Source organism: Anoplopoma fimbria, chromosome 10, assembly GCF_027596085.1.
Source record: "Anoplopoma fimbria isolate UVic2021 breed Golden Eagle Sablefish chromosome 10, Afim_UVic_2022, whole genome shotgun sequence".
NCBI lineage: Eukaryota > Metazoa > Chordata > Actinopteri > Perciformes > Anoplopomatidae > Anoplopoma > Anoplopoma fimbria.
In genome coordinates this window covers 9,453,398-9,468,399 of record NC_072458.1, presented here as the reverse complement: position 1 = coordinate 9,468,399, position 15,002 = coordinate 9,453,398, and the positions used below count along the sequence as shown (strand labels likewise).

Genomic DNA, 15,002 nt, shown 5'->3' with positions numbered 1-15,002 from the left:
AGGTAAAAAATAATGAATAGTGTGTAATGAAAAAATGTATAGTATACATGTTGAAAAAAAGTCATGGTATTGCATGTCGAAATGTAGTTACAATGTATGTTAAGAAACACCATAACAAAGTCTAAATATAGTATGATGACAAAAATTCATGGTATAGAATGTCATAGTGACATACTATACTATACTATGATAATTTCTGTGACTATTTTAGGACATTCTGTACTACAACAATTCTATGAAATAGGCCTACTATATCTTTCATTTCTCATGGAATACTATACAATGAAAATGTTTATGACATTCCTATGGAATACTAAACTACATTTTTATGAAATACTGAATCATCATTTTTTATGGCAAACCAAACTGATATTTGTTTATCATACCAAACTCTGATTTTTTTTAGGACATAATATACTATGACATATGTTAAAACTTTTTATTACATACTATAATATGACATTTTATGACATAATATACTCTGACTTTCTTTATGACGTTTTTTATGAGATACTTTACTGTGACCTTTCATGACGTTTTTTTATGGCATACCATACTGTGACCTTTTTATGACCTTTTTATGGCATACTTAACATGATTTCTTTCATGCCATTTTGTGGCAGACTATATGTTTACATTTTCTATGAGATACTATACTTTACTTTTTAAGTCTTTTTATGAAACACTAAACTATGTCACCTTTGTGGCATAAAAAGTGGGGGTCCAATAAATCCAAAAAAAAAGATGGATTAAAGAAGATTAATTCGGAGATACTTTTAATCTGAAGTTCAACAGAAAATGTTAAACTTTGGATGTTGTCCTCACTGTTTTTGATTACTACATGTTTAGCTACATTCAACATTATTGACAGCCAATACAATACTCAAATCAGCGTTGATTGATTCCGGACGGGCCCGTGTGGGGGATGGGGGTGTTTGGTTGAAATGGAGCGAGGGCTGTGTCAAGCTAAAGTTAAATACGCAACGAAGACCGGAAGACAAGAGATTTGACTTTAGGACAATAAGAGCATAACGGTCCCTAAAACGAGTACGTTTAACCTATATGCATGTAACGCTTTGTTTGTGGCTTAATCGCTACTGTATTTGCGTTATATCACACCAGAAACGCTATTCGATAAAAAAAAAAAGATGTTGTGTGATTTCTCTAAACTGTTTGATGGATGAAGTAAGACAATATAGGTCAAAATTACAGGTTCCTCGTAGCTGTTTTATTTTGAAAGACTTAGCCGGAAGTGTTGATATTCACAGTCGTCGTCTTGACCTGACATGAAGCTGAGTTAGTTGGTCCGTAGAGCAACACAACGGGAGAATAACGGGAACTGGTGGGTCGGGTTGGAAATTCAATCAAACGAGAAAAACGCGGCCGAGCGTGGGAGCTGATACAAATCAGGTAAGATATAATTCTACATTTGTAACATTATTTGTTATTTGCACAACTTCTGGGAGTGTTAGTGTTGGTGTTAGTTTCCCCATTATAAAGATGTGGAGCCATCATCAGAAGTAGCTGTGAACTGTTGACGTTATTTGGGAAGGAGCAGTGAACTGCAGGGCGGTGCACTCCTGCAGCCTTACCAGTCAAGATGTTTTGTCCTGGGCTGTGGTTCATGGTCATTATTGCAGCTGGATAACTCACGACTACGCTGTTAAAAAGAAAAACAATTGTTACATAGACAAATCCCAAAATAGGGCACTAAAGTATCATTGACCCCGTTAGTAGGAAGACGCAAAAAAACTGTTCATTTAAGCTCTGTTAACTTTGATTTCACAGCCTAACCTTGCAAGTAAGCATTCTTAAAAAGCTCTTCATGCTGCCTTATAACAAAAGCAAATAAAAATCAAAGCTCAGCACTTGTTGCATAAGTTATGATTCAGATTTAGGAAACATCCTGTGTGGAAGTCCCTTTCTGCAGCCTCACAGTGGGTGACTGCTGTGGGGTACAGGGAAGATGATGAAAGGGCAATTGTCCTAAATCTAACACACTGCCCAAACATGGAAACGCTTTGCAGCATATTGCAGGGACATTGAAGAATGTTTCCTTTTAATCTAGCCTTGGACAATGCTCCTTTTTGTATACTTCCAACTGTGCTAGCTCTGTTAACTCAGCTGACCTTGAATATTTTACCTTGAATGTGTCCTCTTACAATCACTATTTCGTATAAGAACAAATCTCAAGGGCTATGCTTCATGTTCCATTATAATGTCATATATATTTACCTCTGTCATGGCCATGAGTTATTTGTATCCCCCAAGAGATGGGATTTGTCTCATTGTACGTGGCTTTGTTAATGTGTCCATCTCCCTCTTTCTTAGGCTGGAATCTTCTGCTTCCACTTCCTGGCATCTGCAGAGACAGGAATAGCTGGTGGAGTATGAAAGAAGAAGCAGAGAGACAGGGATGAATATTCTCCCCACGTGGACCTCCTGATCCATCATTAGCTCAATTTACACTATTTGTTTAAGTCTAGAAAGTGATAACACACATTGTTTTATTACCTCTTGCTTGTCTTCTGGCAGAGTAAACTTATCTGCATTTTGGCCGGAAACTTGCTACCACTTTTTTATAGACAGAGAGTTATTAGTTCATTGTAATCATGGCAAACATGTGCCCGTATGGCCGCTTTACCCACGCCGTGGTGCGGGGCATCCCAGACACCTTTGGGAAAGCAGCAGGAGACTGTTCAGAGAACGGGGAGACCTCGGTGGACCTGGCCAAAGCTCAGCGTCAGTTCGGTTGCCTGACAGGAGCCCTGAGACAGAAGGTGGGCCTGCAGCTGATCGAGATCCCCCCTGACCCCGAGCTGCCAGAGAGCTGGAGGATAGAGGATGTGGCGGTCATCCAGGGAGACACAGCGCTCATCACCAGGCCCTTCAAACAGCAGAGACGCAGCGAGGTAACACTGTGGAGAAGAGAATGGCTTAAGTTTAGCACCCTAATCCTTTGACAATGCACTTAATCTTTCTTTGTCTGATAAAGCGCAGTAAGCAGCAGCCATTTGTTTCAGTCCATATCTGCATGGTAAAAGGATGAATTTGCAGCAGATACTTGTTTAGATAGAGTTTAGTTGATTGATTTTTGTATTTTTATTTTCATTGATGTGACATGGCTAAAATCATCCTTGTTTTGGAAACCACATCATCTGAGACATAAAGGTAGACTTTAGAAAAACAAGCTTTTAAAACAAAGAGATGACTAAAATCAAATCATCATCATCATGAAGTCTATGTTTTTGTGAAAATGTTCATTTACATTTGATTTTACAAAGCAATATAATACTTTTTCTGGCAACTAAACTGAATTCTATGTAGATGACAGAGGAATTCTTAACAACTTATTTCCCTTATCGGTCTGTCAATTATTTCCCAAAATATGTAATTTGGTCCTTTTATAAAGGACAAAATATGAATTTCTTTGAAAGAACAGATCCATTACAACAGATCCATTACAAAACCATTTAATTAATTAATTGTTTATTTCTTACTGGAAAGACTGTTGGAAAACTGTTGGAAAATGCGGATCCATTTTTTAAAAAGCGTTACTGAAATAAAAAAAACCAATGTATATGCTTTGGAACCTGTAAGGCAGTATTGTAAAGTATTTTTGTAATAACATAAATAGAATGATATTACAAATATTAAATACAGTTATATGGAAAACTAAGCGGAAACATGCAAACAGTCTCATATTGACTGAAGTTAGGCCATGAATGTGTTGCCTTCTCAACTTCCTTTTCTCTGCTCCCCATCTCTCCAGGTGGAGGCAGTGAGGAAGGTGGTGTCTGAGCTGAATCTGACTGTGGTGGAGATGGGGTCCGAGGAGGGGGACTCTGGAGGGGCCACGCTGGAGGGCAGCGACGTCCTCTTCACAGGGAGGGAGTTCTTTGTCGGCATCTCATCCCACACCAACCACAGAGGGGCAGAAGTACTGGCAGACACTTTCAGGGTAAGAGGCATGGAGAGAAGATGAAGCATTGACTGAATCTCTGAAAAGAAGTCAAGCAAACAAATCTTCACACAGTTTTTTGCTTGGGTCCTTAAGAAATAAAGGGTGTTAAAATGGGATGATGTACTTTGAAAGGAACTTATCTAAATCCTCTGCAAATTAACATAATAAACATTTTTTTTTAGCCAGTGCAACAAAGACGGTCTAAGTGCCAAGATGCTTGTCATAAAACAAACCCAGCTGCCAAAGTGAGCATGTGGCTATTTGCTGTGTTGCATTTTGGGAATTATAGTCTGAAACAGTGATGAATGAGGCCGTTCAAGGGGCCGAATAATGGAGACCACACAGTGGGCCCCTCAGGCTCGCTGTGACCCACCCGTTAGTATTGATCCCTCCACTTCTCTTAAGTGCACTCATGCTACCACACACACACACACACACACGCACACACACACACACACACACACACACACACACACACACACGCACACACACACAGTTTGTGTGTCGTAACTATGTCTGGTATGAATTGGTGGAGGTGGGAGGGCTCATGTGGTCAGAACGGGGGATGAAAGAGGACGACCAGCAGAACATTTACATCTAATGTAATGTGTTTCAAAATATTACACCAGCATTCATAAAATGAAATGTGTATCACGTGCTTCTTACTTATTTAAAGCAACGTATTTATCATTATTATAATAATAATAACACTAAGTGGTAGTGATTGCTAGTTAGAGCCTTGTATAGCCAATGTTAGTCTTGCCTTTAAGCCATACTAAAGGACTATTCAGACCAAGAGGTGGCAACTGCCTCTGATCCTTAACAAGAAACTCCAGAATCACATTGCAGCTTTGTGTCGAGCTACAAAGAATGGAGGTTATAGTAACACTTTGTGTGTTTACTGCTTTGACACAATGTCTGCCCTGACAAACAAAACTAGATGAGGGAACGTCAAAGAAACTTGGAGGGACTGAGTTTTAATTAAACCTTTCAACCTCTGTCGGTTCAGGACTTTGCTGTGTCCACCGTCCCAGTCTGTGGTGGCGCCCGACTGAGAAACATCTGCTCCATGGGAGGTCCAGACACCATCATCATCAGCAACAGTGACGGGGCCAAGAAGACACTCCGGGTAAGAGTTTGTCTCTGCAGTAAGTGTTAATATATGTGTGTGCAAGTGGCACTAAGAAACAATAATACTTAACGTTAGCTTTATAGGAATATGTTAAAAATTTTGGGAACATGCTCACTATTCCTTTAACCTCAAACTAATGTGGTCAGTCTCTATGCAGATTCATTGATACTGTGGCTAATATGCCACCTAAAAATGTACAAAAATGCATTAGTGATGAACAACTAAGGACAATTCCAAGCAAAATCCCTGAATGTTTTTTGAATTCATGATTAAGATTTAAAGCTGATGTTAATGGTATTATATATTGGTATACTGAAGACTCATTATTCAAAATTATTAAATAGATATTGGAAAAACATACTGTAGGCTGGCGATCAAGCTTTTTTCATCATTCATAGTGTCTGTTTCCCTTCTCTCTGTCCTACCATGAACTGCAAACATCATTTATTTCCTAACTGCTGAGGTCATATTAATAATAGCACTAATGCTCCCTTTGAGTCTGTGTGTAATGCAGGGCGTGGTCCTCTGCAGTGTGTGCGTCCATGCGTGTGTGTGTCTGTGTCTGTCTAATATTCAGTGTGCCTGTGTGTTTTCCTCCAGATGATGGAACAGCTGACTGATCACCACTATGAAGTGCTCACTGTTCCAGAGGAATCTGCAGCGAACTGCATCTACATCAAAGGTCCGTCTAAACTGGACTTCCTGCTCCACCGGCCTGCAGAGGAATGTCCCGACAGTGTCTCTGTGAGTACAGCTGAGGATTTAGATTTCTTTATTGCAGGCCTCCGGTTCAAAAAGAGGCTCATCATTGTTAAATTAAAGGGTTACGGCAGCATTATTTTTATTCAATCGCTGGCAATTTAATTTTGCCCTACCCTAAAGCTGGGGCACTCACAGGAGATGGATTAGAAAAAGGATAGTCAACATCGACTGCAGAGGTCAATGTAGCCTGAATCTCAAGTCAGGTTAAGATGCAAACACATTGGATCCTACAGTTTAACAATAGTACTCATTGAAGTATTTTTATTAGACCATTCCCGTCTGATAAACACCCACATCTGCCAAATTTAAAATAGACTCAAAAGATTAAAAGTCTACAATCCAATATAACCCTGAAAACAAGGTCATGGTTTTTCAGACTTTAGAAAGCTCCACCAGAGCCACAGATGGTTTTAATCAATTGTTTTCAGAGGCTGAAAAGTGCTAACCATGGCAAGTAAAATTACTTTAATCACATGAATCAGTGGATTGCCCCTGTAATGTCTAGGAGAGTCTAAACCTACAATTGCATTTTCTATAATCAGTGGCCACTTCTGTCTCTTCTAGTCAAAGCCTTAGAAACACCATTATTATACTGTAGGTCAGTTATTATTGTCAAATTATTTTTGACCTTGAATTAACTTATTGATAAGAAGAAGCAGAAAGACTAAAATAGACCCCTGGACTATGAATAGGATTAACATGACCTTAGATAGACCTATTCCAATGATGCATGTCTCTAGTGTGACTCTATTGTAACTGATGCGAAGAAATGTAAAAAAAGAACTTACTTGTCAAAGCCTTGCAAAAAATTGGATCCAAAAGCTGCAATGTCAGAGAATCCACTCTCACTCACAGCACTATCCTTTATTGTTGACCTGTTACAAATGTGAGTAGGTGGAGGAAAGAAAGTTCATACATCTTGAAAATTGTATGCGCTCAGATTTTTCTTTCTTTCAGAACACAGAGTTAAAAGTGGAATTTGTGAGTTTGTAAGATTTTCAAAATTGTCTGTTTTGCCCAACCAATAGTCCAAACTCTAAATTATGAAAAAAACCATTTCATTATTCAGGACATTCTCACAAATTTAGGAGCTGGAACTATGAAATGTTTGACATTTATACACTATAAGTGACTTGAACCATTATCAAGATAGTCACTGTAAATGTTCTGTCATCACTTAATCACCTGTTAAGTAAAGTAGTTTTAATGTAAAAGAAAGTATCACATCTTTTAATCTATGCCTTGTATGTACAACTCTTAATCAGTAAAGTAACAGAAGAAGCCAAAAAAGTAGAGTATTAGGTACAGTATTTGCTAATAATAGAGAAGTATCATGAAAAAGAAAATAAATTCAAAAGAACCTTTACATTCCATCCAGTTTTGGCTGCCCCTTTTACTTAAAGGGCAGAGGTAAATCTGTAGTTGTTAAATAATCATTTGATGCATTAGACAAACCAGTTAGGCAATATCCAAAACATAGGTGAAATTATTATTTTTGCTGACTCTTTGCATTGTTAGTTTCTCTCCATTGAACTGTTATCTGTATGATTGATGCGCTAAACTTTAAACATCAAAGAAAAGCCAAATCAAGAACATTCAGTCTAAACTACCAGCTGCTTCTTCCAGTCGTCTGAGATAATAAGTGTGTCTGGATGAGTAAATCACTTCCTCCCTCCTGTCTGCAGGCTTTCCAGAAGCTTCAGGACTACACCCTCCTGCCTACAGCCTGCAGCGAGGCCTCAAAACTGGGAGCGTCTCTGTCCTCGCTCTGCCTCCTCATCAACAGAAAGCACACCTATTTCTGAAAACACATTTTTTAACCATCGGTATGCTACACAGCGTTTACATGTTCATAGGGGCGTGAAGGGGGACCACATCACAGAAACACTTTCCACAGCATACAATTCTTGTCTATTTATTTTTAGGGGAAAAACACTGACACATCTGTGTGAGAATATGATCCAACTGTAACATCTGCTAACCGACTTTATTTAAGCTGATCCTTGGCACCGCTTCCTCACCAAACTTTAACATAACTATCCATGAAACCACTAAATTCACCTGTAGTTGCACACTGTTCTTACTTGTTATCACAACTTTGTTTCTTCAGACTCTAAGAAATGTAAAAAATAATTGCTACTAAACATTTTAAATACCACATAGAAAGCAATTTAATTGTTGAATCATACCAAAAGTATGAAGGAAAACCAGTACAGACAATGTGGTCTGGAATTTGGTACTACAGTACCAGTTAATAAATAATGGAACCTAGTTAAGCACAAATGGATTAGCCAATTACAAATGATTAAGTTTAAAATTGACACATGGCCATTTTAACCAACATGATGGCACAAGAGTGCCAAAATGTACTTTTGTAACTAAATTCAAGACTTTAGACCTGCAGCATTGTGGCTATGTAAATCTCCTTTGTCCATAATAAAAAAGGTTGATATATTTCAATACTCGTTTTAGTATAGTTGTTTTACGCAGTTTCAATTACAGCATTTGTAGCGGCTAAGAATAAAAATGCAGAATTTTTTAAATAATTGTTAGCTTTCATATGGGAACTTGTAGCAAGTGTAGTGTGATGCCAATAAATGTAAATAACAAAGACAGTTATCTTGTGTAATTGATATGCCTGTTCACTGTACAAGACCCTAAAGTGTGTAGAAGTCTTTAAGAAAATAAAAGGACTCAACCTCAAAAGAAATTTCTTCAAATTTATTTGTTTTGATAGAAAGAAAACATTTTAACGGTTGGACTTGGCAACTCTCTCCAACTCGTCCTTCTTCTTGATGGCGTAAGAGTTAGATGAACCCTGCAAATAGGAGAATTAGCAGTTTAACATACATTAATATGCAAATGTAAACATACTCAGAGAACCAGCATTATATGTTATGTTTAATGTCCACTAACAAATACAAGCATTCAGAAGGGTGAAATAATTGGAATTAGATTATGATGCTGAGTTAACTGTAACAGTGCACTTTTAAGCAGAATGGTAATGCTATAAGTTGATAAACTGTTACCTTTGCAGCATTGATCAGCTCATCAGCCAGGCACTCAGCAATAGTCTTGATGTTCCTGAAAGCAGCTTCTCTTGCTCCTGTGCACAGCAGCCAGATGGCCTACAAGACAAGAGAGCAGCAAATTAGTGACTGAAAAATCCCCTTTTGGTGGAATAAACACTGGCAGCAAGTAGTGTAATGTATCTGTGTTGGTGATTGACTGGGTCACAACAGACTACAGCCAATGAATAAGCAAAGATATTTCCTCTGCGAGCACTTTAGCACACCAGGACAATGGGTTGTATCCAGGCGTGACTCGAGCCTCGCTTATTGCATGAAATACAAACAACTATTTCAGCCAATGAGATAAAGCAGCTTTTCATTAAAAAAAAGATTAGAGGAATATTTACTGGTTCATAAGACTTTCTTGCTTTTGCTCACAGAAATTGTAAAAATAGATAAATAACTGCAGCCGCTGACATTTTTACATTATATTTTAGACCACTTTTTTACAAAAAGCTGTCCAAAACTTGTATAATGTTCAACAATTTCATTTACAGCTAGTTTGGAAGACATGTGAAAGCATGACACCTTATATCTGGTCTTGGGTAAGAGGGTTTAGTTATAATGCTACATATTGAATGAACGGTTACCTCCAGACTTTAAAATAACAAACTGTTTTAATGTGAATGAGTGTGGTTACCTGGTTGACTCTGCGGAGGGGTGACACATCCACAGCCTGCCTCCTGACGGTACCAGCACGACCGATACGGGTGGAGTCCTCACGGGGTCCACTGTTGATGATGGCGTTTACCAAGACCTGGAGGGGATTCTGGGAACAAAATATTTAACAGTTGTAAGAAATCCTATCAAAGCAAAACGTGTGGCAACATCAAGAAAGATATCCATCACAGCACACCAACTTAAACCTGACAAAAAAATGCTGGTAATCTGCTCGACAGTTATATTTTTAAGTAGTACTCTGGTTTCTACTGTATTTCTGGTGTCCCTCCAAAAAGTGACATGTGTTGGAAAGTAACTTCTTTAATGGGTACTACAAATGGGATGAATAAATATGTTTTGTTAACTTACAAATCTGGGAATTAACCATTTCTATTACAGATTATAAGCATGAGCCGTACAGTAACTGTAGTTGGTGTTTTTAGCTTTGTTGCATTAATGGTGCCTGTGACATAATTAACAACTAATTTGCTTTTAATTAGCTCAAACAACCCGAGTTGACTCCATACAGGCACCCTGTGGTGGTCTGCTATTTATTAAGATATATATGTTTAGAGCAAAATAGACAACTGTTAAATCTGTCTGGATTTAAAAAGAATAATGTGATCTTTTTCTTTGTAAAAGACTGAATCAAAATCAAACTATGGGTAGCTCCTGTGTATGAAAAACTGTCTTATAGGATCAGTTGGAGACCATTAATCATGTATAACAGCTCACCCTTTTCTGTATCTAATAATTGATGCTTTCCAAATATCTGCCTCAATCATGTTGCACACACTAAAGAAGAGTGACAATTTTGTGACTGTTAGTGGTACATACCTCTCCAGTCAGCAGGTGGATGATCTCGAAGGCGTGCTTGACGATGCGCACAGTCATCAGTTTCTTGCCGTTGTTGCGGCCGTGCATCATCATGGAGTTGGTCAGACGCTCCACAATGGGGCACTGGGCCTTACGGAAACGTTTGGCGGCATAACGTCCTCCAGAATGTGGCAGGTACTTGGCGTACTTCTCTTTCACAGCAATGTAATCCTGTTGTGTACAAAGGGAAATTCAAACATCATGGTTTATGCCGATTTTAACCCATCAATGGCTAAGTACAGTATGTATGAAGAGTTAGTGTGTCTGAGTTGGTGATTGACTGAGCCACAGCAGAATACAGCCAATGAATAAGCAAAGACATTTCCTCTGCGAGCACTCTAGCACACCTGGTCAACGGGTGAGTGTCCAGGCGTGACTCTAGCCTCGCTTAATGCATGAAATACAATTATTTCAGGTAAAAAAAACTGCCTCTTGCTGCTTACCTGCAGGGAGATGTCATTGATCTGGACATCATCCGTGCTCCACTTGCCGAAGAGTTTGATCTCCGGGGACTCAGCCACAGCTGGGGCAGTCTCCCACTCAGTCACTGAGGATAAGAAAGCAGGTGGTCAGTTGAAGCCAAGGACACGAAGCACATCACACCAACACAGATTTGTGTGCACATCAATTTATCCTTAAATATTTACCTTTTTTTGGAAGACAGTCAATGTCACACATTTTATCAGTTCTGAATCTATTTGAATGTAACGAATCATTTCACAATATCGGGCAATATGATGAAACAGCATTAAGACGATGTGACCATTACCTACACTAATTGAGGTTGATGCTAAATTGCAAAGCTCTGCTAGTTTTCGTAGCCTAACCGACGTTACATGGACAGATAATAACACATCTAAATAATAGTTTTTGACAAAGACCGCTTATGAGCACATGTGATGCCAGAACATGGGAGAAAACTCAGCCGCTTTCATAGCAGGGCCCGGGCTGAAGCCTGCTCCTCCAGAGTCATCGTAACGTTAGCTGTCAGCTGACGAGCTACCACGAAAACGTGACATTTAACATTCGTATACAGAGGTGGCGTATTGTACATTAACACACCAACGAGTGTATGTATACTATTGCTACATTGAGTGAAATCACGCATTGAGCTCGAGATCTACCGAGGTCGCTGATCAACATGCCGCATCCACATGTGCTATTAAGCTAGCCACATGCTAACGCTCCGCGCCGTTGTGCTCGTAGGGCAACTCTTAGTGGAAATAAAGCAACATTACGGCAAACTTAGAGGGGTTTTTCCTATCTGTAGGACACATTTAGTCTGTGTCGATTCTAAATATACGAGAATAATCGTTTTCAAGACACATGGATAGGGCAAAAACGGATTTTTTTACTCACTTGTGTCTGCCGTTGTGTACCACACTTCTCTGAGACGGAAAAGGGCCTTTTCCAGGCGCCGCGTGCAGATATCCGGTGAGATGGCTGGCTTCTTCCGGGACGCAATGCATGTAGGGAATTGTAGTACTTTTTTTAGAATGACTTACCCTAGAAGTGTTTAGTCTGTTCGGAGCAGAATACTTACTGATAAAGATTGAGCTTTAGATTGTTTGTTTTCATCTTCTTAAAATACATTTTCTGTCCTTTTCTTTATTGCATTTAATTCTGTCTGTGTGCACTTTAAAAAAAGGAATGATTTATTTATAAGCCTATCAGATTAAGACTGTAAGACTGTCATCTTTTGAAATGTGGCATAAATAGTAGCAGATAAAAAGTTTAAAAAGCAGAAGCCAAAATCGATATTTGAGTTTTTAAAAATCGTATAAATATGATGTTGTAGGATATTCATTGTGTATTATAAAAGCATAAAATACATTTTTGATAAGTATCGATTGAATAGGTATCCCAAAAGACTTGCAAACAAGATACTTAAAGTACTGATATTTTAAACATATAGTCAAACTATATGTTTAAAATTACATAAATGTTAAACAATTAACTTCACTGAAAAGATTAAGCCAACCATAGCAAAAAACATAAATTTAAAAGTATATGTATTTGTTTTAAGAGGACTAAGTAGTAAGAATGCTATAAAATGCGGCACATAACATAATCTGAATTGAACTATACAGAACAACTTCTTATCAGGTTTCATGCTCCTTAGAGCTATAATTCTAGTATATCTATCCATCTTAATGTGACTAGACAAGAACCATCCCTTTCATAAATTCTAACACAAAAAGAGATGTTCAAAACTGTCTTTTATTGAGGAACTGAGACTGTAGAAATTTTAGGAGTCAAAATAGTAGTTTCTGTTTCAGTTTTTAGAAAATTGTCTGTTACCACATTTACTGTTTTCATGGTAAGAAAACTGAACAGAGATTATGTCCCTTAAATCCACAGTTTATGCAGTTAGGTTCATTATTTTGTACAAGCACACATGAAACAAAGGATGCAACAATATTCAAATAATACTGCAAACCTACAACTTCAAAACAGTTAAAATCTTCCCATCTTCAAAATTCCCTTTTTAAAAAAAATCTGGTTAAACATTTTGAATGGCATACTTTTTCGCTGATTAAAACAGACATTCACTTCTTGTTTTATCACACAATAGATATTTCCATTTCTTTTCTTTGTTTCATAAACATCTATAAAGTACATAAACATCTAACAAGATGAAAAGAGTTGAAAGGAATCAATCCCTTTTCCAACAAATAGATAAACATGTAGGTTGTTCAAACGCCTGAGATATTTAATGCAATGGGAGGTAAAGAGCGCCACGAACAATAGTCTGGTGGACAAGTATACACTAATATAACACTGCCACTCTCTGGCCACTCTACAGCCACCCCTCTATATCATTATTTTTAACACCGTCACTAAAGGCAGTGTGTCGTAGCACTTCGGTATGGGACATGAAACACTGAGGCATGAAAAGGGAAACTTTAAGGCTCAATCTACTGAAGCTAAAGCACTGCATGAAAATGATAATAATAATAATAATAATTATCATGATATTCATGATCAAATGTGCACACTAAAAGAACAAAAAAACATGACCCGCCTCGGGTTAAAAATGAAAGAATAATAATATAAATTACTGCATCATACGATGAGCAGGGCAGTGAGTCTGTACATGTAGACAAGATGACAGAACGTCGCTCAGGCACTGTTGTGTTGTGTGGTGTTTTGAGGTATGTGTGACCAAACACACACAGACACACAAATGGATATATACAGAATGCACGTTGGCTCGCTTTCATGCAAATTAAAAAGGGACAATCCATACATTTTTACACATGAAGAGCAGTCACAAGGCTCTACTCAACCTGTGAAAACATAAAAAATGTCCACCATCTTTAGCCTCTGCTACATTGATTTTTTTACCCTTTTTTTTACTTATGCTTTACTAAAATTCAATACTAGATTGGTGGACTGTATGATTTGCATTACCGTTGCTGACTATAATAACATAAACATAGTTAAACCTTTCCCAAGTTAATGGGAGCCTTTATATTTGTTGCTTCTGACAGTTTGTACCTTGTGCTTATTTTTTGAGAAAACATCTTCAGCAGACAGACAAAGATGTGCTGGATTTGTCCAAAAGCAGCAACACGGCTTAAAATAGATAATTTAAGGAGCAGTCTTGCGAAATATACCTATTTATTTCTTGCCATAAGGGAAGAAGAAGAGAAATACTTATTAAATGTCCATACAAATATGAACCTACAGTCAGCAGTTAGTATATAGTTTGGCAACAGGGGGAAACAGCGAGCCTGGCTCTGTCCAAAGGTTAAAAATCTGCCTATTAGCATCTTTGAAGCGCACTAATTAACACATTATATCCTGTTTGTTTGATTTTGTATGTGTGGTCTAAATGGTGTTTTATTTCTTGGCTGGGAGCAGTGCCTCCCTGGAGTTTCCCCTGGTTGCCTACCAACCTCACCATGACAAGACTACGGAACTGCATCTAGCCAAGAAATGGTTCGGCACATAGCCTCGTTTTACACTTCAGTTATTGTTCAGTTGAAACAGACAACTTAAAACATGTTAATCAGTGAACATAAGAGGTGTTTGTATGTGGATTTTGTTAGCTTGGACAGAGCCAGGCTATCTGTTTCCCTTTGTTTCCAATCTTAATGCTAAACTAAGATAACCGGCTGCTGGTTGTAGCTACATATTTAACATAGAGTCATGAGTCATATCAATTCTTCATCAAATCTAAATCTCTGCAAGAAAGCAAATAAGTGTACTTCAAAAAATATAAAACTATTCCCTTTCAAGTAACATAGTACTTTCTTGGATGAACATTAAAAAAAAGAAATGTATCAACAGAAACACAAACCCCACCAGCAGAGAGTACAATTACCAAGAACTGTAATCCAAACAATTAGATTTCATCCTTAAGAGTACACTCACAAATGTTTGCGAGGATACTTTACAGTGGCCTTTCATACATGGTGGATGTTAAGAGCTTATAAAACTGCAGGGTGTGCAACTCTGTGTGTATCTGTGTGTATGTGTGTGTGTGTGTGTGTGTGTGTGTGTGTGTGTGTGTGTGTGTGTGTGTGTGTGT

The 15,002-nt window shown here is 38.0% G+C and overlaps 2 protein-coding genes and 2 non-coding genes across 4 annotated transcripts; 1 reads left to right on the top strand and 3 right to left on the bottom strand.

Moving 5' to 3' along the window:
- The first annotated feature begins 1,296 nt into the window (after positions 1–1,296).
- ddah2 (dimethylarginine dimethylaminohydrolase 2) lies at positions 1,297–7,971 on the top strand. The gene is made up of 6 exons (XM_054606006.1): positions 1,297–1,410; positions 2,332–2,912; positions 3,773–3,961; positions 4,974–5,093; positions 5,697–5,840; positions 7,544–7,971. Exons 2-6 carry the CDS (start codon positions 2,613–2,615, stop codon positions 7,661–7,663), a joined length of 873 nt encoding a protein of 290 aa, XP_054461981.1. The 5' UTR covers positions 1,297–1,410; positions 2,332–2,612; the 3' UTR covers positions 7,664–7,971.
- A 593-nt stretch (positions 7,972–8,564) lies between these two features.
- Positions 8,565–11,930, bottom strand: rps5 (ribosomal protein S5). Its single transcript, XM_054606007.1, has 6 exons — positions 11,825–11,930; positions 10,909–11,012; positions 10,427–10,636; positions 9,570–9,698; positions 8,888–8,986; positions 8,565–8,676 (listed from the first exon to the last, which is right to left on the bottom strand). Coding segments are annotated over exons 1-6 (612 nt in total). The 5' UTR covers positions 11,826–11,930; the 3' UTR covers positions 8,565–8,607.
- Positions 9,063–9,194, bottom strand: LOC129097808 (small nucleolar RNA SNORA3/SNORA45 family). Its single transcript, XR_008531537.1, has one exon. It is a non-coding gene; the product is annotated as a small nucleolar RNA SNORA3/SNORA45 family (small nucleolar RNA).
- Positions 10,722–10,854, bottom strand: LOC129097810 (small nucleolar RNA SNORA3/SNORA45 family). The gene has a single exon (XR_008531538.1). It is a non-coding gene; the product is annotated as a small nucleolar RNA SNORA3/SNORA45 family (small nucleolar RNA).
- Positions 11,931–15,002: the final 3,072 nt, after the last annotated feature.

What these genes read in the sequence shown, in the direction of transcription:
- ddah2 (XM_054606006.1), top strand. Translation starts at nt 2,613, where the DNA reads ATGGCAAACATGTGCCCGTATGGCCGCTTTACCCACGCCGTGGTGCGG. An exon ending in TACTGGCAGACACTTTCAGG is followed by an intron (nt 3,962 to 4,973) that starts GTAAGAGGCATG and finishes CTGTCGGTTCAG; the next exon opens with GACTTTGCTGTGTCCACCGT. An exon ending in GGGCCAAGAAGACACTCCGG is followed by an intron (nt 5,094 to 5,696) that starts GTAAGAGTTTGT and finishes GTTTTCCTCCAG; the next exon opens with ATGATGGAACAGCTGACTGA.
- rps5 (XM_054606007.1), bottom strand. An exon ending in TCAATGACATCTCCCTGCAG is followed by an intron (nt 10,637 to 10,908) that starts GTAAGCAGCAAG and finishes TGTACACAACAG; the next exon opens with GATTACATTGCTGTGAAAGA. An exon ending in TCCACCTGCTGACTGGAGAG is followed by an intron (nt 9,699 to 10,426) that starts GTATGTACCACT and finishes TTTTGTTCCCAG; the next exon opens with AATCCCCTCCAGGTCTTGGT.